Raw genomic sequence first — 24815 nt, forward strand, 5'->3', positions numbered from 1 at the left:
GGATCTGTTAAGATTAAGTTTCTTTAAAATAACAATATTTCCTCGTGTATGCAAGGAACTTTACGAATAGTTATAAAACGCTTACTTTCAACGACATTTTAATGTTTTGTCTGTGTATTCCATATTTTATCTGTATCTTACATAATGGAAAATATCAATGTATTGTAAACCCTTGATCGTAATTTGTGAACAATTGAACAATTAAATACCGGTCACGTTGTTTAATCGGCTGGCTCTGATTAAATGCTTTAAAATAAAATTTGTGGAAACATGTTTTTATGCAGCTTATAATGTTCGTTAGCAAGCAAAGAGAAAAGAAAAGAAAAAAATGGTTGCTATTTTTCTTTAATGTTTGCGATCTGTCACCTGATATGCAAATGAAAAGCTTCCGGTGTTTTGAATAAAATGGCTGATTTTTCAGACTCGGGCAGCTTTTTTGTTTTGTTTTTTGGGTTTTTTTTATTACATTTTCACCCCAAACAAGGCACATTGCCACTTTGGTGTAGGGGGCTACTATCAGGGGAAACATCTACTGGGGTACTATTTAGGGATTAGGGCAGCGAGATGTTGGTTCACGTTGCACTTGAACTTATGCATGTCAGTACAGTTGGGGAAGCAGTGACCTGGAATGGAATTCCAAAGTCTAGCAGTTCTCGGGAAGAAACTACTGGAGTAGAAAGATCTTTTACATATAGGGATCTCTACAGTGTGGGGTGGGATTTTGCAGCTTGTTGGTCTGTCGAGGGTGTTCACGTCGTGGAGGCACAAGTGCTTGCAGTTCTTCAGAGCATTCACCATTATAATACTTGTAGAACAGGCAGAGGGATGCAACGTTTCGACGATGGGACAGAGGCTGAAGCTTAGATGCCAGTTTAGGGCCTATCAGATTTGCAACTCCCTTTTGAACCCTGTCAAGGAGCGAGAGACTAGTAGCCGATGCACCAGCCCAAATATGACAGCAATACCCCATACATGGGCGAATAGTGGCCTTATAGAGGTACAGGACACTTTCGGGTGTTAGAAGTTTTCTAGCACGGTAGAGAGAGCCCACCTTCCTCGCAGCGGCCCTGGCAATGCCCTCGATGTAATTGTTCCAACTCATGTTTCCTGTGAACGTTAGGCCAAGGAGCTTGAGAGACGTACTCTCAGATAAAGAGTCGTTGGCCATTGCTATAGGTGGTAGAGAAGGTTTCTTGTAATTATTGAATGAAACCAGTTTTGTCTTGGTGGCATTGAACGTTACCATCCATTTTTGTCCCCAATTCCACTACTGATTGGAGGTAATCCTCTAGTGTTTCTGCCATTACTTTAGATATATGTTCATTTGTTTTCCTGTCGTGCCTGCTATAGAGTGTGGTGTCATCAGCATATATACCCATCTCAGAGGCAATTTTGTCGCGGAGGTCATTTATGAATATCAGGAACAGCAGAGGTCCAAGGATAGATCCCTGGGGCACTCCCGCATTTATATCATATTGTTTAGATGTACGACCGTCGAGGACAACCTGGATTTTTCTCTTATCTAAGAAGGATTTAATTATGTTAAGTATTCTACCAGTGATACCGTAAGATCAAATCTTCCTGAGGAGACCCTCATGCCATACCCTGTCAAAAGCCTTAGATATATCTAGAGCTACCGCTCTGCCCTCTCCCGCTTTGTCCAGTGAATGGTATATGCGTTCAGAGATTACAGTGAGGATGTCTGCCGTGGAACGGGCTTGTCTAAATCCATATTGATGGTCGGTCAGAAGTTTAGCATCTGTAAGGTGCTGGACTAGAGAATGGTTAATTAAGGTCTCAAATATTTTGGCAAAAAGTGGGAGGAGGCTAATAGGGCGATAATTTAATGGGTCAGTTCTTTCGCCAGAATTCTTGAATACTGGTACCACAGAAGCAGTTTTCCAACAGCTCGGAAAGCAAGATTCATTAAGGCATTTGTTGTAGAGTTTGGAGAGAACTGGAGCTACTTCGGCTGAGCACTTTTTTAATAGCACAGCTGGGATGAGGTCGGGTCCACATGCTTTGGAAGTGTCAAGGTTTGGATTTGAATGTTGGAGCAGCAAGTTTTAACAACAGAATTTGGAAGTAGTGAGTTTTGACAGTAACGTGTCGAGTTCTATAGTAGCAAGATTTGACAGCAGTGTGATGGATTTGGAGTAGTGAGTTTTGACAGTAGAAATTGTTACTCGGAAAGTATAGAATAGTTAACTCTTGACTATTTAATCAAAAGTGTTGATATGTCATTCTTGCTTCTAATCTTATACGGGTCCTAAATAGAGACGTCGACATTCCTTTTCTTTTGATTGTGACAGATGAGAATCATGGAACCATGTGTTGTTTATTGCGATATTACGACCAGAGAAGAAAACGTTTTTTCATTTGATCTCATTGTATTTCATCTCACATTTCGCGCACAAGCTAACAAACTGAGGAGCATAATTAACTTATTAACGATAAGCACCATTGCTAAGCATCAGTGTTGATTACAGAATCTGCAGTTCTTTCGTCACAAATTTCAAGGAAATGTTAAAGATGGCAGGACATAAGAGAAAACAACAATTACTTCAAAATATGAAACTCGTGAATATTTTCTATATTTAAAAAGAGCAGAAAATGGACATCGGTAATCTCAAAACTCTTGTTTCCATTATTTTTTTCCTTTACTCCTCAAATCCTGTGGAAAAAAGGGAAGAACTACATATAACACTAATAGTTGGCTTGTTTTTATGTCGACGTAATATGTGTATAGTTCCTTACATCAAGTAGCTTCATGCTTTGTCTGGAGCGATTGCCATCAATATATTTATTTATATCAACCTTTTATGAAAGTATCGCTTTACAAGTATTGATATGCATTAGTTTATAGGATAAGTAAAAAGATAAAAACATAATTAACTTATAATAGATTGGTTTAGGCATAAAGAATAGCATGTCTATTAGATGGAAATTTGTATCAAGTTTGACCTGTAAGCTGTTGTCGACGTGTTGTATTTTGTCGACGTGTTGTATTTTGTCGACGTGTTGTATTTTGTCGACGTGTTGTATTTTGTCGACGTGTTGTATTTTGTCGACGTGTTGTATTTTGTCGACGTGTTGTATTCTGTCGACGTGTTGTATTTTGTAGACGTGTTGTATTTTGTAGACGTGTTGTATTTTGTACTTCTGGTATGATTAAAAGAACGATGACACGCTGATATATAAAGAGATAACAATATGTCTGTATTCTCGTGCTGATTATAAATACTTGGTGTTAGAGGAAGATGCACACACTAGTTGGTTCTTCTTGGTTTAATCGTTCACCAACAACGATATCTTTTTTCGGTTGTTATTTGTTGCAATATTTTTTATATAATGAGGTTATGATCACTGAAATTTGAAAGATTCCACTTATCAACACTTGCGATAAGAACTGATGAATAAAATTGAGAGCGTTCTGCTATCAACCAATCAGAAACCAGAATTGCTCCATAAAAGCATTGAATTTTTTAGCATTGCAGCACATATTTTTTTCGTGCCAACACGAGAAGGGTCATTTGCTCTTTGCCTGAAAAATTATAGAGTCCAGGACCTGTACAGTACAGCTACCCAATGAAATTTCTTCATCTGCAGGACTTGCACAGAATAGCTACCTATCGGGAACTTTTCTGAAATTAAACATGGCTTCCAATTCAAGATTATATATAATTATTTGTAAACACTTGAAACGCTCCTTTCGAGATGCTTGAAAGGCTATTTTTGGCAAACGTTATGCAGGTGTAATCGAAAGAAGTCATTTCATTGAATTACGAAAACGCTCTTGGTGTTCGGTTATAGCCAAACGCCAAGAGCGTCTTCGTAATTCAATGAAACGACTTCTTTCGATTACACGTGCGTAACGTTTGCCAAAAATAACATTTCAAGCATACTTTAAATTTTTATTTGTGACAATTTTAAGTTTGTTGCTTTTACACGCATGTGCCTGTCAGGTTTATGATTTTTCAAATGACTTCTTTTAGCATATTTGATAATTATTAATGTTCTAAAAAATGCAAGCTTTTGTCAAAACGATCTTCGACACGCCGTCTAAGTTTTAAGATGTCAGCTGCATAATTTTTATTCAAATGACCTTTCAATATATTTAATAATATAGATGCATGTTTTTTGTCAAATATTATTTCTCGGCACTCACGGCCCGAATATCCAACAGAGAGTTGTTTTGTTGGCTACGAAATTATCGTCGAAATTACCGTGTATTGGCGAAGATGGCAATTCTGAAATATACAAAGATACACTTAAAGCGACGTGTCTACTGGCGATGACAAGAGAAACAGAAATAGGAATCAGCAAACGTAATAATATAACAATAGAATTTAAATAAAGTTAAAAATAAAAGTTTGACTGGAATTTTGATATATTTTATTAAAAAGTATGTAAATCCCTTGACTAATTATGTAATTTTAAACTTATTCTGCATTTTGCATTTTTATGTATTTTATCATAATGTTTTTTTTTGTGTCCTACTTTTTTATTTTTGTACTAAAGTATTTGCCATTTAAATATAGCTGGTAGAGGAAAAATCAAGTAGATAGAGCGATGGAAATAGTCGTTCAAATGCAGAAGTTTCTTTTCAAATTATTTACTATTATTATTATTACGGATCCGACAATGAATTAGTTAAGAAAAGCTTCTGGTTGTGACCTTCATTCTTAATCTGAAATAGAAGATTTTTATAAAATGTTACCAAAAAAAAAATGTTGCGTCATTTTACTGTTCCAGAAGGTATTATACTCCCACGCAATTCTCTACCTGTATAATAGCCAGCTAGTCCTAAAATGGAGTGCTGTTGCCACATTTGAATGGGAATTGCTGGTAGCACCCTATTCTGCCTTAACAAAGTTCAAAACGGGCTTCGAAAGCTAGTAGGTGATGTTTTTTCTCTATTCTGTAACATCTTTTCCACAGAAGAGCCGCTGCGAGTCTGTTACTGCTCTATCGTGTTTTTTCCTGAGCTTCAATCTATGTCCCTTGTACCACTTTCACTCGCCTTGATACAACCATTATGAACAATTATCCCCAATGTCTATTTGTGCCTAAAAGCAAATATCCATTCCGCTGTGTGTTTTCCAGCTTATTAAAACATGTTCGTCTTCAGCTACAAGGAATAAATAAGGTAGTTTCGAATAAGCATGTTCTTCTATTTCCATACGGGAGAGAAAACGAGATGTTATACAGCCTGATGAATGTAATCGAAATAAAAATTTGTGTTCAGTTGATTGTATACAGTATTGTGTTGAAGGTTTTATGTGCCGCAAAACAGACTCACTTAAGGCAAACATGTTTCTTTTCTTTCCAATCCAGAGTAATATCACAGCAGCAACCGTTATGAAACAAATGGGTGAATTTGGTAAAGTTGCGTCAGAAAAACTTAACGAAACAACGACGATTTCAACAGAGAATCTTGGTACGTGTGAATATTTCGTTTAATGGGTTCACTATTCATACAGATGTGTAATAAAATAGGTTATGCACGCCAGCAGTCACAAATGCATATATACACATACGCACACACATACCGACATACACGCACACACAGATATATATAGAGTGAAGTATTGGATACATGTTATAGCTACAGCTGTGACAACAGCATATTCTTTTCATTGTTTTGACTCTCGAGTATATATCCGACACAGACTCAGTTAATCAACCGAGAACCACATCACTACATAAAAACATATAAGATATGAATGGATATATACCTGAGAATTAAAACAAGGAAAAGAATATGCTGTTGTCATAGTCCTAGTAATAACTCTAGTTTATGGTTGCCATTTTGCCTGATATTCGCTAAGTAATATCTTGTAGCATTGTTTTAATCTAATTAATCGAGAAAGTGTGCAAGAACCATGCTGGATTGCAAGAACACATGTGATGGCACACGAAATGGGAATTACTGACATTTTTTATTGGCCCTAATTTTCGTGAAAGAATCTATTATTGACATGCATAAGAATTTGATCCATGTTATTTTCTGTTAAAACTGTAATTTGTCTTCGCCATTTTGCCTAATATTTGCTAAGTAATTATAAAATGAAAAGGGAACAATAAAAAGTGTTAAAACTTCCTCTTGTCGAAACAACGCACGGAAGTCCTTTTTCCCTTTTTTTCTTTACCTTGCAACAACCCCTCGTACATTCAATATTATCTTCCACCGTTCGTTCTCGTTCTAAGCTGTCCAGCAAAAAACAAAATTCAACCCCCATGCTTTAGAATTTGTCCCCTTCTTTACAGTTACCAATTGTGTACATATGCAAATTAATGGCATACGTCCACCAATGGGCGACCTACAAAATTACGTTTGTCTTTCCATCGTTTCTACACTTTCTTTCATTTTACCGTCTAAACAAACATAAGGTCGTTTGCGAGAGTGATGATTTCTATTACATCCTACTGATATCACTATCACATTAATATCAGGGAAATTGTGATCGCCTTCGACGTGTACTCCTACGTAGAATTGGAGGTGTCACTTTCTCGTTCCCATCTTCCTCATCACTACCGTCATCACCACCGGCACGTTCCACAATTCCCTGTTCTGTGTCTGTAGGCAGTGTTTCTGAGCTCATCCGAAGGGGCAATAGAGGATCAGTATCATCCTTGAATTGGATTTTTTCTTCCTCATCGTCCCCCGAGGTAGAAGAGGTATAACAGGGGCGGACACCTTTCACATGGCATGGGACACCATCGACGAACATAGTCGAACATAGTTCTATTCGTCTACTGTCAAACCTTGTAGTGCATCGAGCATTTGGTGGTTTTACCCAAACACGATCTCCCACTTTATACGATGTGTCGCCAATTCTAACCACTGATAGTGTGACATCTATTCCTTTTATACGCTGTTCGTAGCGGTAAAACCCATTGACTGGTGCAGTTGATGGTGTTGTATTGTCATTGGGTGTCACATTATACCAGTACACAGCTTCTGGTATCGAACACTGCATCCTGGCTGCAATTATTTTGACAGTGCTGTGACACCGTTCCACTATACCGTTACCTTCAGAAAAATATGTACATCGGTAACGGATTTTAACCCCCCCCTCCATTCAGTTGTGAATTTCTGAAATTCTTGACATCAAAATGTAGAGGCATTATCAGTCAAGATTTCAAGCGGGGGATTACGTTAAAAAAAGATGGATCTTAATTGTCGCACAATGCTCGATATATCCTGTCGTATGCCATATCGTGAAACGCTGCAAGGTCAAGAAATGTTTGCAATCGTAATGAGTTATATCCATACCAATCCGACACCAGTTTTCCTCCACTTCAAGTTTCCTTTTTTGCTATTGGGATGGTACTGGATCAATTCGCTGACACTCTTAGCACTACTGTATTGCTACCTTGATCGATGCCTTCGTAGTTGCAGAGCACACTCTTCGGACAAAATATGTGCTTCGACGAATTTCAAGATGTCCACTATTCTGATGTATTTCACGCATCTGATCCGGTGTTAATTCGTTCGTTAACCCTGCGCATGTCAGTTGCAGAGGATTAGATCCCTGCCTCATTATATTCATTCATCTCTTTGACACACGAGTCAGCTTATAAGCCAAAATCTGCTTTGATGGAATCAACTAGACGCTTTATTATCGCTAGTCTCCTTCTTATCAAAATTTCATTTGCAGCTTGCCTTTCCAGTTAAGGTGTCAGTTAATCAGTCGTAAACACACAATGAGTCGGTGTACGATCTGGGCCTGCCACTGCAGCGCAGGATTAAAACCTTTCAGCGCGGCATCAAGTTCTGCCAAATTGATATGCTGGGCATCATTTTTCAGACGAAGCCAGCACGCATCTACACCTGTAGCCAAAGAACTCGCGTCAACCTATGCATTCAGTTCGTGTCCTGATACATGTCATTCTCCCTGATCATTTCTATATACTTTAGTCGGCGTTTCAGTCATCATTTGCTGGAATGAATCGCTATCGAAAATATCGTCCCATCCTTTTGTGACGGCAGTTGCTAGTCTTTTTAGTACTCCTGTTGCCACTCGAAGCCATCCACAGAAAGGTAAATGTCCTACTAATTTACTGCAAATAGAAAAGGTGATGCGCCGCGTTAACACACAAGGTAACTCTGGAATCGGCTTCCTCACTTCCATCGTAAAGTATTACATTCCTTCCGGATCTCAAGGCCCAACACGAACGCCCCATCCTTTAAGCGCTTAGAGTCCTTGCTTATTAAACCGAAAGATTTTAGTTTCATTTGAACCGTTATGTCTTCATAAACATAGATGTCATCAACGTAAGCTGAAGTAGCTTTCACTGTGATCTCATCTTGCATCAAAACAGTTTTAATGATATTAATGCCATTATTAACAGTATCGTTTTCTCTTGATTATCGATGTCTGAAATGGCCACAGTGATTCATTGACCCGTATATGTAGGTAGGCTTTTTCAAATTCAGCAGTGGTTCATTACACCCTTTCTGACGCCATTCTCATAGTTTAGCAGCACACACATCTGCATTCCCGGTAAAGGCATCAACATATTGATTCAATTCTCGATAATCCATCACGGGTTGAATTTTGTGTTTAGTCGGTTGCTCAATAGCCAACTATTATCAATCCACGTCTGAAGTTATGCATATGCAGCCCGATTCTTGGTAAAAACCTCATACTCTGGAATGGTATTGCATAACCGATCTGGCGATTCGATCATGGTCCATTTCCACCTCGCAGTCTAGGCCCCTTTTTTGTTGTCAAAAATAGCAAAGAAGTCCTTTTCCGCAATAGAAATAGCTTCACAGACTTCTTTCTCTCTACCAAGCGTTATACCCCGGCTGGTGTAACCAGGACACCTCCTGGAGCTCTTATTGCATCAATTCCAAGTAATAAGTTGTATCCAAGGGGGTTTCTTGAATAATCAGGACGTCAATTTCAGCGATGACGTGTTTCTAAGTGCAGATTGTGACCGTCCCTATATCACAACATGCGTGAGATAAGCCATTAATGGTCATGACCTCCACTTGTTGCTTCCCTCATGCCCGACAGCGATTTACGCTTACTATAGACCAGGAACATCCCGTGTCTACAAGGTCCCGGATATGACATTAAACTATATCCAATGGTGAAGCCTCAGCTTGCAGGCTTTGGGGAGTGGGAGTCATCCCTTAGTTGCGATTGCTCCCAGGTTCACTCTGACCCGGAGTGGTAGTACCTGTTAGGGTACCAACTATGGGTTAAATAGAAACCTACTTGAAAAAAATATATATATATTCTATTAAAAAATTTTCTTCAAAATCTCTGGATTCGGCATTAAATAACCTGAAACGGGTTGATACGTCGTAAAATAAAACCAACCAACCAACCGTGTCTACAACTACTGAACATTGCACATCATTAGTTTTGACGCCGACAACAGGCAATGTTGCTTTCATTGCTTGGCAAGAGACAAGAGCGGCGACAGTACTTTGTCCTCGACTTCGTTTCCCGAACAGTTGCGAGATATGTGACCCAACTCATTGCAGCGATAACATCGTAGTGTTCTGTGTGCTCGTGGATAAACATTCACCGTTCCACTTCGACTCCGGTACTTCTTAGCAAAATGGTTAGGACCTCCACATTTATAGCAAACAAGGCTCTCACGCTTAGCGTTAGCTGGAAGAGAATCCACATTGTCTCCATAGGGTTTAGATGCTGCACGACTAGTGCTGGTTGTTGCTGTAACTGGTTCTGGTTCCTTAAGGATGTTTCGTGTTCGGGCCACTAACTCGTCCGTTGTTAGTCTGTCAATACGTGATGACGCTCGCAAAAGTATACTGACATCCTCAGGTAAGCCCACCAAAAAAGCACAGCTTAACATTTTGTCGTTGACACCACCAAACGGTGCTGATAACTTCCGTAAATTAGCTAAGTAAACGTCCACCGTTTCATTGGGAAGTTATCGCCGGGTAGTGAACTGTTGTTAGCCAACAAAATGATCTGTACCAAATGATGTATATAAGCTCTGTCTAATTTCTATCCAATCAGGTTTGTCCTAGGGTTGCTGGTACACTGCATAGGCCCCTCCGGTTAACCTCAACGGAACGACTGTTGCAGGCTCCTTTATTTTGCACAATTTGCAAATACGCTCAGGCTTCTCAACCTATTCAACAATCAGTAAATTTACCAAATTCCGGTATTAAACGGATGTCGAATCTGTCCATTTTTTAAGTCACCGCTTATTTATGAAAATAAAGTAAAGTAAAAAAAAAATCGCTGAAATAGCTTCTAAAATGAAAAGGGAACAACAAAACGTAACAGTTTTAAAACATCCTCTTGTCGATACAACGTACGAAAGTTTATTTCCTTTTTTTTCCTCAACTTGAAATAAATCCTCGTGTATTCGATATTATCTTTCAGCGATCGTTCTCGTTCTAAGCTGTCCAACAAAATCCTCAACTCAACCCTCATGCTCTAGAATTTGTTCCATTTAACAGTTACCAATTGTGTACATATGCAAATTAATGGCATACGTTCACCAATGAGCGACCTACAAAACTATGCTTGTCTTTTCTTTTTCTTTTTCTACATTTTCGCCTGGCATTTTACAGACTAAGCAAACACAAGGTCGTTTGCGAGAGTGGCGATTTCTATTACAGTAATTGCTTGTAATTTAACTTTTAATTATATGTGAAAGGAAAATTAAAACTGATGGTTGAATCCATGTTTTTTATTAACGTTCAAAATTATGCAAAAGTATTGAATACATGACACACATTTTTTTCAAATTTCCAATCAAAACTTTTTATTTTAAAAAACTTTAAATATTCAAATTTTTAATAGTAGTAGAATGATATCTCTGACCATTTAGAGAAACACACAATTGTTTACAAGATAACGTTAATAATCATCTGATTGTTTTTGTGTATTTTGCAATTCAAGGATTAAAAGTGGCAAAAACTAAAGAATTATCCAGAGATAGAATCATTGAACGTCACAAAAGAGAACAAAGGTATCGTAAAAATTAATAAACAAATAAACTTAGAACTAAGTGGAGTAGGAAATATCATGAAAAATTATAAGAAAATGTACAGCAAATCTTCCAAAAAATAGAAAACCGAAAAAATAAATCAGCATATTTCAAGGTGAATCAGCAAAAAAAAAAGATTGAATTATTCTTGCATGAAATTAAAATTGATCTTGAAAAAATAGAATTAAAATAAGAATAACATTAGCAGAGATCTATATCGTTGCAAGCTTTCATTCAAGATCACCCAAAAATTGTCTTTACTGAAAACCAAACATGTCAAAGACTGTTTAAAGTTTGTCGAATCTTATGAGCAGAAATGTATCCAGTTTTAGAAAAGAATAATCTGGAAGGATGAAACAAAAGTTGGATTATTCGGAAGGAACACAGCGACACGTGGTTGGCGAAAAGTGACACTGCCTTCAACAAGCAAAATACTATCCCCACAGTTTAATTTGGGGGTGGTTCCATTATGATAGGGGGGGGTGCTTTTTATCCAAAGACACTGGTGAGTTACAAGTTATCAATGGTAGAATAAATAGTAGCATATACAGGGATATTCTAGAGAAAAACATTGAGAAATCTGTACCTTCTTTAGGATATGGTCGGAATTTTGTTGTTTAACACGACAATGATCCTAAACCTTTCGCAAAACTTATAAATCAATGGGTTGAAAAAATGTTATTATTGGCCAAATCGGTCTCTTGAATTGAATCTAATTAAGAATTTGTGGAATATTTTGAAGGTTAAAGTTCAAAAGCGAAATCCACAAAATATCAAGCAATTAAAGAATTATGCAAGGGAGAATTGGGTTAAGTAACGGTTGCTTAGTGTGAAAAACTTGTGGCTAAGTAGAGAAAACAAATGAAGGCAGTGAAAGACAACGCAAGAAAATATTCAATACTTTTGATTTTTAAGATTGATAAAATAAATCGATTGAACGAGATGTTTTAATTTCATTCCACATGCAACGAAAACAATTATACAAACATTACTTAGCAAATATCAGGTAAAATGGCAAACATAAATTAGATATAACGGAAAATACATCCAATGCCAATCCATATATTAAGTTCAAGTACATCGGTAACCTGAATTAAAAACCAATATTTTTTTTAAAAGTGCTCAATACATGTGTAGAGCTTTCATAGAAAAAATCAAAACGTCAGACGAAGTATGCTAGAAAAGAGATAAGCAAAGACGTGGTTCGAAATAAGTTAGTTTAGAACTCTAATTTGAATGTCCGCATAAAACATGCAATAATGTAAAACAGACGTTAAACATGATGATGATGATGATGATGATGATGATGGCGATGATGGCGATGATGGCGATGATGATGATGATGATGATGATGATGATGATGATGATGATGATGATCATGATGATCATGATGATGATGATGATGATGATGATGATGATGATGATGGCGATGATGGTGATGGCGATGATGGTGATGATGGCGATGATGATGATGATGATGATGATGATGATGATGATGATTATGATGATGATGATGATGATGATGATGATGATGATGATGATGATGATGATGATGATGATGGTGGTGGTGGTGGTGGTGATGATGATGATGATGATGATGATGATGATGATGATGATGATGATGATGATGATGAATGACTTCTTGTTTTTCCTTACAGTTCTTCAATTAGCAAAAGTGAATGCGTTCGATAATATCAGCTTTCCGAACGCAAAAGCGAACCAATCTAAATGGGTCGAAAAAACAGATTCAAACGTGTTTGTTCCTGCCGATGTCTTAAAAGATCATTTCGGAGGTAAGTTCTTTTTTGTTTAATTGAAGCATTTGTTATCTTCCCTCCCCTATTCGTCGGTTTCCATATAAAGCATACAACCAAAGTAGTACCAGTTAACATGTGCGGAGGGAGACGGTTTTAACAAAACGCCTTTCGTTTCGACTATTGCAACCAAAGTAAACAAATTAGAAACTTTATTAGATTATTTTACGCCAACAACACTAATTCATAACCTCGAATTTTGTAACGAAGAAATAAATATCACACCATATTACCCCCCCCCTCCTTTTGGAGTTCGTTTCATTTCAATGAGGATCATTTTAAAATACCATGTGTCTATTAAGAAATTTCTCGTCGTCTATTTTTCCCTCCCGATTCAATAATCTCACTGGGAGTTTGCATCTCCAACTCTCATCGGTATATTCAATTAATTCTTACAATAAATAGATGTTTGCTCACTATATTGTTTGTTATATTATGACCTTTAATATAGCAGATGTTTAATAGAGTGCAATCATCAATTTTTAATATAGTACTCATCAGAAGAAAATCTATCGATACAAAAATATTATTTTATGTTTCTAAATTTTTTATATGGAAAATGATAGTTTGCATCATATTTGGAATAGTCGGACCACTTTTCCGACAGGGCTGGTGCTAAGTAATTATAAATTATAAAAGGCGTTTTGCTGGGGTTTTAAAATTTACTCCTCACTGCAAGCTATACTAAAAATAAATTGAATTTAATAAAGGATGTAAATATGTAAATATTGTCTGTAAAAATCGGATTTTATAAAAAGTTCTTTTTTATTATTATTATTATTAGAGATAAAAATCTGTAATAGTAATAAAAAGAACTTTTTATAAAATCCGCTTTTTACAGAAAATATTTACATATATATGTATATATATATGTGTGTGTGTGTGTGTGTGTGTGTGTGTGTGTGTAAATATTGTCTGTAAAAATCGGATTTTATAAAAGTATATATATATACATATACATATATATATATATATATATATATATATATATATATATATATATATATATATATATATATATATATATACATATTGTTTTAACAAAAAAAAACAAGTTAAATGGATTCAGGAGATAAAATCCATGAATTAAAACGAGAGATTAAGAGTGCTTAATAAAAAAAAAGAGCTAAATATATTATTTTTATTTATACAGAAAAATATTACATACGCGCTACATTGAATATGCTAACGTTTCGGAGCAATTGGTTTATTGAAAAACCAACAGTTTCTCATCAGGCGAGAGAAAAAAAAAATTATCTGCTATTTGAAGTATCTGGTTCTTAACTGAAAAAGTGATACATATTTTTTATTTATAAAAATAAAATAATAAATCTCCCTTATAACTCACTATTATCTCCTCTTAACCGTATGCTTTCGTTGACATCTTAATTTAAACGCTTCTAAACTTGACATATTGTTTTAACCCCTCCCCTTTCTTACAGTAATGTAATTATACTGACCCCTTACATATATCTTACGCCTTTCGGTTCTTCTCTTCTTTTATTTCTTTTCCTTTCCTTTTCTTCTTTCTTTTTTTCTCTTTTTCTTCTTCTTTTTAGTTGCCACTTCCTATTCCTTCTGATATCTTTCTACCCTTCTCTTTTCTTTTTAAGTTTTGACATCCTCTTTCCCACAACGCCTTCTATTTTTAAGTCTAAAATGTCGCTTCTCACTTTAAGTTAGCGATTTAATTATTTTTTATAAATGAAAAATATGTTTCACTCTTTCATTTAATAATCAGATGCTTTGAATAGCAGATAAAACCTTTATTTCTCTCTCCTGATGAGGAACGGTTGGTTTGTCTGTAAAAGAAACATAGGAACGAATATGAAAGAAAAACCGCGAGATTTGAAAGTCAATATCGCTTGTGTTTGATTGAAATATAATGCTGATTTGAGTTTCAATCCATTGTCGTGTAGATAAGGAAAACAATTTTCATTGCTTCTGCTTCTGGGTAATTATTTTAATAAAAATAAATCATAAATTTGGAAAAAAATATATTTATTTTCTATTTCAGTTAACGAAACTGTCAAGGTGAATGCAGTTTTATTCCGTAATATGAAGGATCTGTTGCCGAAATATGAGTATGAAAACCAGTTTTTATCATAAAAGTATTTGTTACTAAAAACTAATTTATTTAATCAGTTTTGAAAACAGTTATTTATTATTTTTAATTAAAATAATTTTGTTAAAATAACTTCTGTAAAAAACAGTTATTTATTATATTTTATTCAAACAATTTTGTTAAAATAGCTTCTGTAAAAAAAACGGTTGTTTATTAAAAGATAAATATAATTATATAAAATAACAGACTTGTTCAGATTTTCACGACCAAGATTTATTTTTATGTACATGTTTTATATAATTACAAAACTTTTTAATAAATTATTTAAATCAAACTTTTTCTTATTTTTTATTAACCGACATTTTATATTTTTAAATAAGGAAACAAAAAAAATATTTTATACGCACGGCGTTTCATTTAAGGAGGAGCAATCCCTACAAAATAATGCACTCTGGATAGTTACATTAGTACAAAACATTTTGCAGTAGCACAACATATTTTACACTTTGCTCCAAGCCAGAACATCTAGGACAGTTTTCAAAGAAAAGCCAGCTATACCAATCTACAGTGTTCCATTGATACTACACTTCATCTTTTATAAAAAAGTTATGAAAAAATTTGTAAATAAAATTATGTATTTTACAAATCTCGCATTACTTGTTGCTTATTTTTTATTTAGAGAAAATCATGTTTCCCACAAAATGTTTTCTAAATGATATTACATATTTTCATTTTTTTTCCTTTTAAATAAAAATATAAATCCAGATGCCTCATTTTGAGGAGCTTTTTCTGTGCAAAATAGAACACTATGGATTAGAAAAACTACTTTTTCCTTATTTAAAATTAAATGTCTGCCATTAAAAAGTTTGGTTTAAATTGTTTTACTAAGATGTTTTGTGAATATGTATTTCTAAAAACGCACTCTATATGAAAAATAAATCTGAATTGGGAAAATCCGCGAAACCCTCACGAAAATATAAAATAGGTTATTTTATATTTGTTTAGAGAGGTGATGTGCATATGCAAAGGTCGAAGTTGAAACGATGTCGATCGACATCTGTCCTTTTGTTATTCTCGTCGGCTCAGGTCGATTGGAATCCTCATTTTCTTCTTGGTCCAAAACTTCTAAGACTATATGTATGAAGATGTAAGTTTCGCTCTATTGGATTTTTTTTAGAGAATGAATAAAAAATACATTTTAGAATTTTATACTTAATTTAAGTTATCTGTTTAAATTATAGGTACGTGCAAAATTAATGCCGATGCTAAAAATGTACACATATTTTGACCCCCTCGCTTTACTTAAAAAATTCACGAAAAATCAGGGAATAAACAATTTTTAATGAAAATATTGCTATTTATCAAATAACGATCACAGAATATAATGAATACATTATTTTTCACTTAAATCTTAGTGGAAATGCATTATTTTGTTTAAACAAAAAATACCTTTACTAAAGTTATGGTTTTCAGTAGTAAAAATGCATGAATTTATTTTTTTACTTTTTTATGAAAATAAAGCATCGAAAATTGTAACAATTTTAAAAAAATAATTTTTACAGGAACATTACGAAAAAAAACCTTAAAGTCCCATTAATAAACTCGATATAACTCGAGGAAAAAGTTATTTCGCGAACTACCAATATTATCATTGGAGTAAGCATTCTTTATTTAACATTTTCACACAAAAAAAAATTGCAAAACATATTTCTATTTTTTTTTTTTATTACATGGTTTCTGATAATTTTTATATATACGATTCTAATATTTTCTTTGCTTGCATGATTGCGAAACTTTCGGCGTAACATACTTTTTATATAACCTAAAAAATAAAACTTTTTAATTTAAAAGCAGGAACATAGAAAAATAATTCAATTAAACGGAGGTAAAAATTAGACAAACGTTCACGATAGGAATGTACGGATGAACATAGGAGAGAAAATAAAGAAAAGAGCAGCTCCTACCTCCTTTTAAGTATCTGACGTCATTCTCAGACAGCCTTTCGGCTGTCTGAAATTTTGAACTTTCATATAATCCATGTGACTAGGACTTTGTTTTCTTTCAGTTAAACGAAGCGAGAATCTCTTGCTTTTGGGGGCTAATTCAGCTACTTTTTGTGCAAATAAGGTGTTTTTTATTATTTAATTCAATACCTTAGGACTTTATTTTACTAAATATCTTTGAAATAGATCCAGAAAACTAATATTTATTATTCAAAGGATTTTTACAATGAATTTATTTAGCTTCAAAATTTGGCTGAGTTAGCTCGCTGTGAAAACATTTTTCATAACTTTTATTTTTCACGGGTAAAAATATTTTTTTCTTTTTTGGAAATTAACTCTTGTCTTTAATCTTTCAAATAAAATCAAAAGTAGTCGGAAAACTTCAGAAAAATAATGATAAATCGGCTTTCAAAATTATGTCCCCCCATCGTTATTTCACCATTTTTGTCCGTACCTAGTAAATAAAGTATAAAATTCTAGAATGTATTTTTATTCATTTTTATTGGAAGATAATTCTAAAATGTAATGAAAGTAGTAATGGAATATACTGTTTGATTATCAGGGAATACATACAACGATGGATTCATACAACGATGGAGTACTGCTGCCACATCTGGTGCAGGAGCTGCTAAAAACAGCCTATCCTGCCTTGACAGAGTACAAAATAGACTTCGTAACTTAGTGGGGGATGCCCTTTTCTCTTCTCTGTAGCCTCTCTCCCACAGAAGAGACGTTGCAAGTCTGTCTTTGTTTTATCGTTATTTCCATGGCAAGTGTTCGCCTGAGCTCCAATCTCTCGTCCCCCTCGCCAATCTTTCACGAGAAACACCCGCCTGGCCGAAACTACTGTCAATAATTTTCCCCACTCTTTATCTGTGCCTAAATCCAAACGTAGATTCCATGAGCAAAGCTTCTTTCTTAGAACTACACGGTTGTGGAACTCTCTTCCGTTCGCCTGTTTCCCACCTGACTACAACTTAGATGTCTTCAAGTCCAACATAAACAAACTCCTGACAAACCGCCCCCTTAAGTAAGGCACTCTATCAAATCTCCTATACTAATGATTACTACAATACTATCTCATTAATTACTGTACACGCAATAACCCTTACCCTGAGTGGCCTCCGGGACTTGATAAGTGGTGACCTCCATGTAAAAAAAAAAACGATGTATTCTTATTATAACGCCTGATTATAGCAAGAAAATTTGGGAAAGATTAATAACAAATAACGAAATATAAAACATATTTTGTTCATTTTATTTTTCTGTCGTGTTGAAACCAATATATTGAATCTAGAGCTTTGGCGGTGTAAACATTTTATCGATATATGTGATTTGCTAATAGCATGTTTAAGATTGAGCACTATCTGATAGATTATATAACATCAAGATTATATGTGCTTCTCTCATATTATTTTCTATTATTTTCAGAAACACGAACCAAATCATCAATTCGTTTGTTTTGTCAATTTCTCTCCAAAAACCCTTGGATAATTTGAAAGACAAAATATTACTCAATTTTTCGCATGTTTCCTCGGTAAGATATGGTTTATTAAATTTATGCACTACAACAGTTGCAATCATGTTGAGTGGCGACAGGCGATGATTCTGAGCTTTTTAATTGGGTGTACTCAAATTATTATATTTTTTTCATACTAGCACTTATAGTGTCTTGGTAGGTAAGTTTGTACTGTTTTAAATTTAAATTTAAAACATTTAATAAAAAATAAAACAACTAATTAACCAATAATGTGTTTTCCAAATTCATTTTAAACGTACATCAATATTTCCAATACTTTATTGGCAAAAATGTAAAATAAATATATAAAAACGAGACGATGTTGTCAAAAATGTTATATTTTTACTTGACATTCAATGTGGATAATCTCCAGATTAATGAGAAAAATCACCTTAAATTCAATCGAACAAATATTACAAAATCATTCCTCGTAAAGTTTCTTGAAAAAAAAAGGACATAAGAAAAAAAAATGTTAAAAACTTCTTTTGACCGATTAAAATATGGGAGCCTTCAAGTCTAATGTAAACAAATTCTTGTTGAGCCTTCCCCTTAAATAATACAAAATCTTTCCATTAACGATTACTACATTACAATCTTACTTTCATTGACCCTTTTCTTTGAGTGTCCTTCGGGTTTTGATAAGTGGCGACTCCCTTGTAAAAATTCAATATTTTCAATACATTTTCGGCAAAAATGTATATAAAAACAAATATATAAAACCCAATATATAAAAACAAAACGATGTTGTCAAAAATGTTTAAAAAAAATTAACTTGACATTCAATTTGAATAATCTCGACATAAGAAAAATGGTTGTAAATTCAACTTAAAAAATATTACAAAATCATTCCATGAAAGATTTCTTGAAAAAGAAAAATCATATAAACGAAAAGAAAAACGTTGAAAACTTGTTTGCTTTGAACCAAACTATCAATGAGTTTGTATCAATAAACCTATGCACGCTAATACAATACAATCAATATAAATTTTGTACTGATATTTTCCTGACTATCTCCAAGGCAAATAAATCGAATGATTAGCAATGTTAATTTATAGCAATCAAATGCTGTTGCATTCTTTTAATATTATGTAAGGTAGATTAAGTTGACAAGATCACTGGGAAAATGCTTGAATCATTCTACCGCTCCAGTAGATTATATCTGTATAAGAGCCAAGTGCGTCCTACAATGGAGTGTTGCTACATCTGGGGTGAAGCTGTTCGATGCGTCCTATCCTATCTTATTAAAGTTCAAATTCGTCTTCGAAACCTAGCAGGCAATATCCTTTTCTTTTTTCCTTCAACCTATTTCCCACAGAAGAGACGTTCCTAGCCCCCCTCTCTCTCTGTTGTTATTTTCATGGCAATTGCTCGTCTGAGTTTCAATTTATGATCCCCTTGCCAAAAATTCACAAAAATACTCGACTGGCGACAACCACTATCAACACATTCCTCCACTCTCTATCTGTGCCTACATTTAAATGTAGATTCCATGAACAAATCTTCTTTCATAGAACTTTCCACCTATAGAACACTGTTCTATTGGCCTGCTTCCCTACCGAGTAGTCCAATTGAAACACTTTCTTGTTGAGGCTTCCTCTTAAATATTCTAATCCTACCTAATCTACAGCAGTAATAAGATACACTACCACCATACATTCATTGACCCTTATCTCTGATTGGCCTCCAGGCTTTAATTAGTAGTGACTCCTTTAAAAAGAAGAAAAATATGTGTTCCAGAATTTCGTCCATTGAGATGTGATAACTTAGATTATTCCAATAAGTGTTCTTTAAACAAAGCTGTCAAAAACGTTGTAATAATAACATGTAAGATGAGAACAGCATTTCAACTCTTAAATAAAATCTTATTTTAAATGAAATTCACTCATATATAAAATCTTATTTTAAATTGGATTTATTCTTACATAAATTTTATTTTAAAATTAATTTACTCATGTATAAAATCTTATTAAAATAAATTTACTCTTAAGTAAAATCATATTTTATATCAAATTTATTCTTAATATAAAACCCTATTCTAAATTAAATTCACTTTTTATATAAAATTTTAGATTAAATAAAATTTACTCTTGTATAAAATCTTTTTTAAATAAAATTTATTCTTGTAAAAAATCTTTTTTTAAATAAAATTTACTCTTGTATAAAATCTTTTTTAAATAAAATATACTCTTATATAAATATTTTTTAAATAAAATTTACTCTTATATAAAATATTTTTTAAATAAAATTTATTCTTGTATAAAATCTTTTTAAATAAAATTTATTCTTGTATAAAATCTTTTTTAAATAAAATTACTCTTATATAAATATTTTTTAAATTAAATTTATTCTTATATAAAATCTTTTTTAAATAAAATTTACTCTTGCATAAAATCTTTTTTAAATAAAATTTACTCTTGTATAAAATCTTTTTTAAATAAAATTTATTCTTGTATAAAATCTTTTTTAAATAAAATTTATTCTTATATAAAATCTTTTTTAAATTAAATTTATTCTTATATAAAATCTTTTTAAATAAAATTTACCCTTGTATAAAATCTTTTTTAAATAAAATTTATTCTTGTGTAAAATCTTTTTTAAATAAAATTTACTCTTATATAAAATCTTTTTTAAATAAAATTTATTCTTATATAAAATCTTTTTTAAATTAAATTTATTCTTATATAAAATCTTTTTTAAATAAAATTTACTCTTGTATAAAATCTTTTTTAAATAAAATTTACTCTTGTATAAAATCTTTTTTAAATAAAATTTACTCTTGTATAAAATCTTTTTAAATAAAATTTACTCTTGTATAAAATCTTTTTTAAATTAAATTTATTCTTATATAAAATCTTTTTTAAATTAAATTCACTCTCATATAAAGTCATATTTCTAAATAAATTTACACTTTAATAAACCCCTTTCGAATTAAATTCACTCTTATATAAAATACTATTTTAAGTTAAAATTACTTTTGTATAAAAATATTTTTTATTAAATTTCTCATGTAAATCTTCTTTTAAATTAAATTCACTTTTATATAAAAATTTTATGTGAAATAAAATTCACTCTTATAAAAAATCATATTTCTAAATAAGTTTACTCTTATATAAATTTCTATTTTAAATTAAATTCACTGAGATATAATAACGTTTTAAAATTAAATTTACTCTCATATAAAAACGTTTTGGGAATTAAATTTATTCTTATACAAGATCTTTTTTAAATTAAATTCACTTTATATAAAATTTTAAATTTAATGAAATTTACTATTATATGAAATCCTCTTTAAAATTTTATTAACTTATATATAAATCATAATATAAATTAAATTTATTGTTATAAAAAATCTTTTCAAATTAAATTCACTCTTATATGAAATCATACTTCTAAATAAATTTATATTTTATTTTATTTTATATTAAATTCATTCTTATATAAAATATGATTTTAAATTAAATTTACTATTGTAAAACTGTTTTTTAAATAACATTTATTCTTATATAACATAATTTTGATTTATTAAATATTTAATAAAATCTTATTTTAAATTAGATTTACTCTTATATACATTTTTCTGTTATATTACAATTTATTTCAAATTAAATTTACTCTTATATTAAATCTTATGTTAAAATAAATTTACTACTTTATGATCTCTTTTTAAATTAAGTTCACTCTTATATGAAATCTTTTTTAAATAGATTTACTCTTATATAAAAATTTTGCTTTCAATTAAATTTAATCTTATATAAAATTTTATATAAAATCTCATTTTAAATTTAATTCACTCTTATGTAAAATCGTGTTCTCAATTAAATTCACCTTTATATAACATCTTAGATAATGTTTTTTTTGGAAATTAAATTCATTTTTATATAAAATCTAATTTTAAATATATATTTTATATAAAAATTTTATGTAAAATTTTATTTTAAATTAAATTTACTCTTATATAAAATCTTATATGAATTGCTTTTAACTCATACAATTTGAAGTCTGGGTTCATTTTAAATGTTGTACCTTCTATATAATATTAGCAACATTCTTATGTCTTATAAACAGAAATACCGTAAACATAATGTTGAAAACTTTTTTAAAAATTAAATATGAAAACGGAAACAAACTGGGACATGTGAATGCGATTATTATGTTTTGCTTTTCAAACATTTCACTTCTTATAAGTAAAAAAAATACTCGAGCTGAGATCGAAACCAAAGCCCAAGAACAGTGAGTCAAGAACGATAACCATTAGACCAGCTTCACATGTTTTAAGGAAGTGTTTTTAAAAACCCTTATACTTTACATAAGGCAGCTGTCATGTTCCACGAACTTCATTAAAGTAAAAACGACTCTGATGAGTACAAATTTTAATTTTCATATTTTTACCATTCAACTACTAAGAGTTCTTTTAAAACAATTCTGTCTTTTTCTATTATTTTCTAGACCATAATCTTATTTTTACTCTTACAATTTGAACCCTTTAAAACGTTTTTCCTTTTATATAAAAAAAAAAGTTCGAAATATGCATTTCATGATCAACTAAAATGTAAGATTACATAAATTATTCTGATCATATTTGGAGCCGAATATTTCACTAACGTTATTTTTACTGATTGTTTCTGATGACTCATATTTCGTTCACAATTCCTTGACAGATTTATATATGGATGACACGCAAATTCTTGAAGCGTTCCATGTTTTTTTATTTTTGCTTATAAAGTAATTTATTTTTTAATATATTGCCGGATCAGATTAAGAACGGTAATGGAGTTGATAAGTTTTAGAAGGAATTGGACAAAATCAGCAATAATGGTAAGAAGAAAAAGTCAGTCGAGCATTTTTAGAATTGTCAGAAAAAATATTCTGCATAGTTTGATCTGTTTTTGAATATTGTATCAATTATATGAATTAAAAATCTTGTTATTGAAAATTTATTCAAATTTTTAAAGCATCTAAGGAAGATATATACAATTTTAATTATCCGACAAGGAGTTCAAATAAACAAGAAAAGCCTTATTCCATAGAGTTTCGAGGAATGCAATTCTTCTTATCAGAGAGAAGAGGTTTTGAAAAACATGCAATAAATTTTGCAAGTTAATGCATTGAAAGAAACAAATTGCATCAGAGTTATTTAACAGTGCCAGTTTATGAGATTGGGAAAGCAAGAAACAGGAAAAGGGGAGAAAAACGATATGATGAAAATTCAATGAGAAGGATGGTAAAATCTAGAACAGGAAACATCCGATACGCGTCCATTGAAAATTCATTAGTAACCCATAAGAAAATATAATTATAAATGTTCAGAGTAAAATAAAGCTTCAAGAAAAGCATCAGATCATAGAGTAGTGAAGTACAATTTTTGTATAAAGTGTTTTTTTAAGTAACGGATAAAGCAAATGGAAGTGTTGAAGTCGAGATTCACACACACACACACACACACACATACATATATATATATATATATATATATATATATATATATATATATATTACATCTTTTGAAAATTTCACACAAAGGTAATTTGTGTGTCTTGTCTGGCAGTGTTCTTAGATATGTTTTGTACAGAAGAATTTTTACAGGGAAACATTTATTCTTAAAAAAGATACACGTTTCATCTGGTGATATAACTCAGTGGTAGAGCCATCGGCTACAGATTGAATGATCCCTTGTTCAAGTCCGAGTGCACTTCACCATTTTATTTTAATTTTTTTCTTATTAATAATTTCAATTTACGATAAAATAAGCTAGTTACTTATTACAGATAATATACCATTATGTGAGCACTTCTCATGCGTCTGTGTTTACTGTTCTGCAATTTTAACCTGGTTCCAAGTTATAATGCTTTATATACGTGATCAATGTTAGCCGAAGTATATAATACATATTTCGTATGTATTGTTATAGACTCAATTCTCTATCGATAATTACATTGTATCTAATATATAGCAGTGGTATCAAAGTAAAAAAAAATGACTTAAGTGCCATCAACTAGAATTGAAACCAAAAAATACGACTCTTCAATCTCATTTCGTAGCCTCTGAGCCAATACACATACAATAATTAAACATAAAGTTGTTTAACCTATGAATGTAAATTTGTGCATACAAAAAGGTTAAATCAACTAGTCATGCTAAGGTGAACTGTTTTGTTTTATTTTGATCATTTAGCAGCAATTTTTACCAGCTAAAAACCAAATCGAAAGCGTACTACAGGTCTAACTACTACTAATTAACGCTCTTTTTCAAAAGAATATGCAAATTGGTTAACCTTCATGCAGGCGCTCGTATATTTATAACTGAGTATATTAGAAGTTCGCTTTAATAAATTTTAATAGAAATAGTAGGTTTTTTATATCAATGCCAGAGCGAGTAATAACTCAATTTTATACGTATATAGGAAATTCTACGCAACTATACAGAAT

At 32.1% G+C, this 24815-nt stretch overlaps 1 protein-coding gene across 3 annotated transcripts in view; it reads left to right on the plus strand.

Annotated features, from left to right (window-relative positions):
* The window catches only part of LOC145276684 (uncharacterized), a 262149-nt gene that overhangs the window by 185451 nt on the left and 51883 nt on the right, over nt 1–24815 (plus strand). For all 3 annotated transcript variants that reach the window (XM_080127862.1, XM_080127864.1, XM_080127863.1), the window contains exons 20-23: nt 5338–5440; nt 12648–12782; nt 14821–14887; nt 18303–18408. In XM_080127862.1, coding sequence (XP_079983988.1) covers nt 5338–5440; nt 12648–12782; nt 14821–14887; nt 18303–18408 — 411 coding nt within the window. The remainder of the gene's footprint in view (nt 1–5337; nt 5441–12647; nt 12783–14820; nt 14888–18302; nt 18409–24815) is intronic.

This window comes from Euprymna scolopes, chromosome 5 (genome assembly GCF_053919585.1).
Source record: "Euprymna scolopes isolate OS-2025 chromosome 5, ASM5391958v1, whole genome shotgun sequence".
NCBI lineage: Eukaryota > Metazoa > Mollusca > Cephalopoda > Sepiida > Sepiolidae > Euprymna > Euprymna scolopes.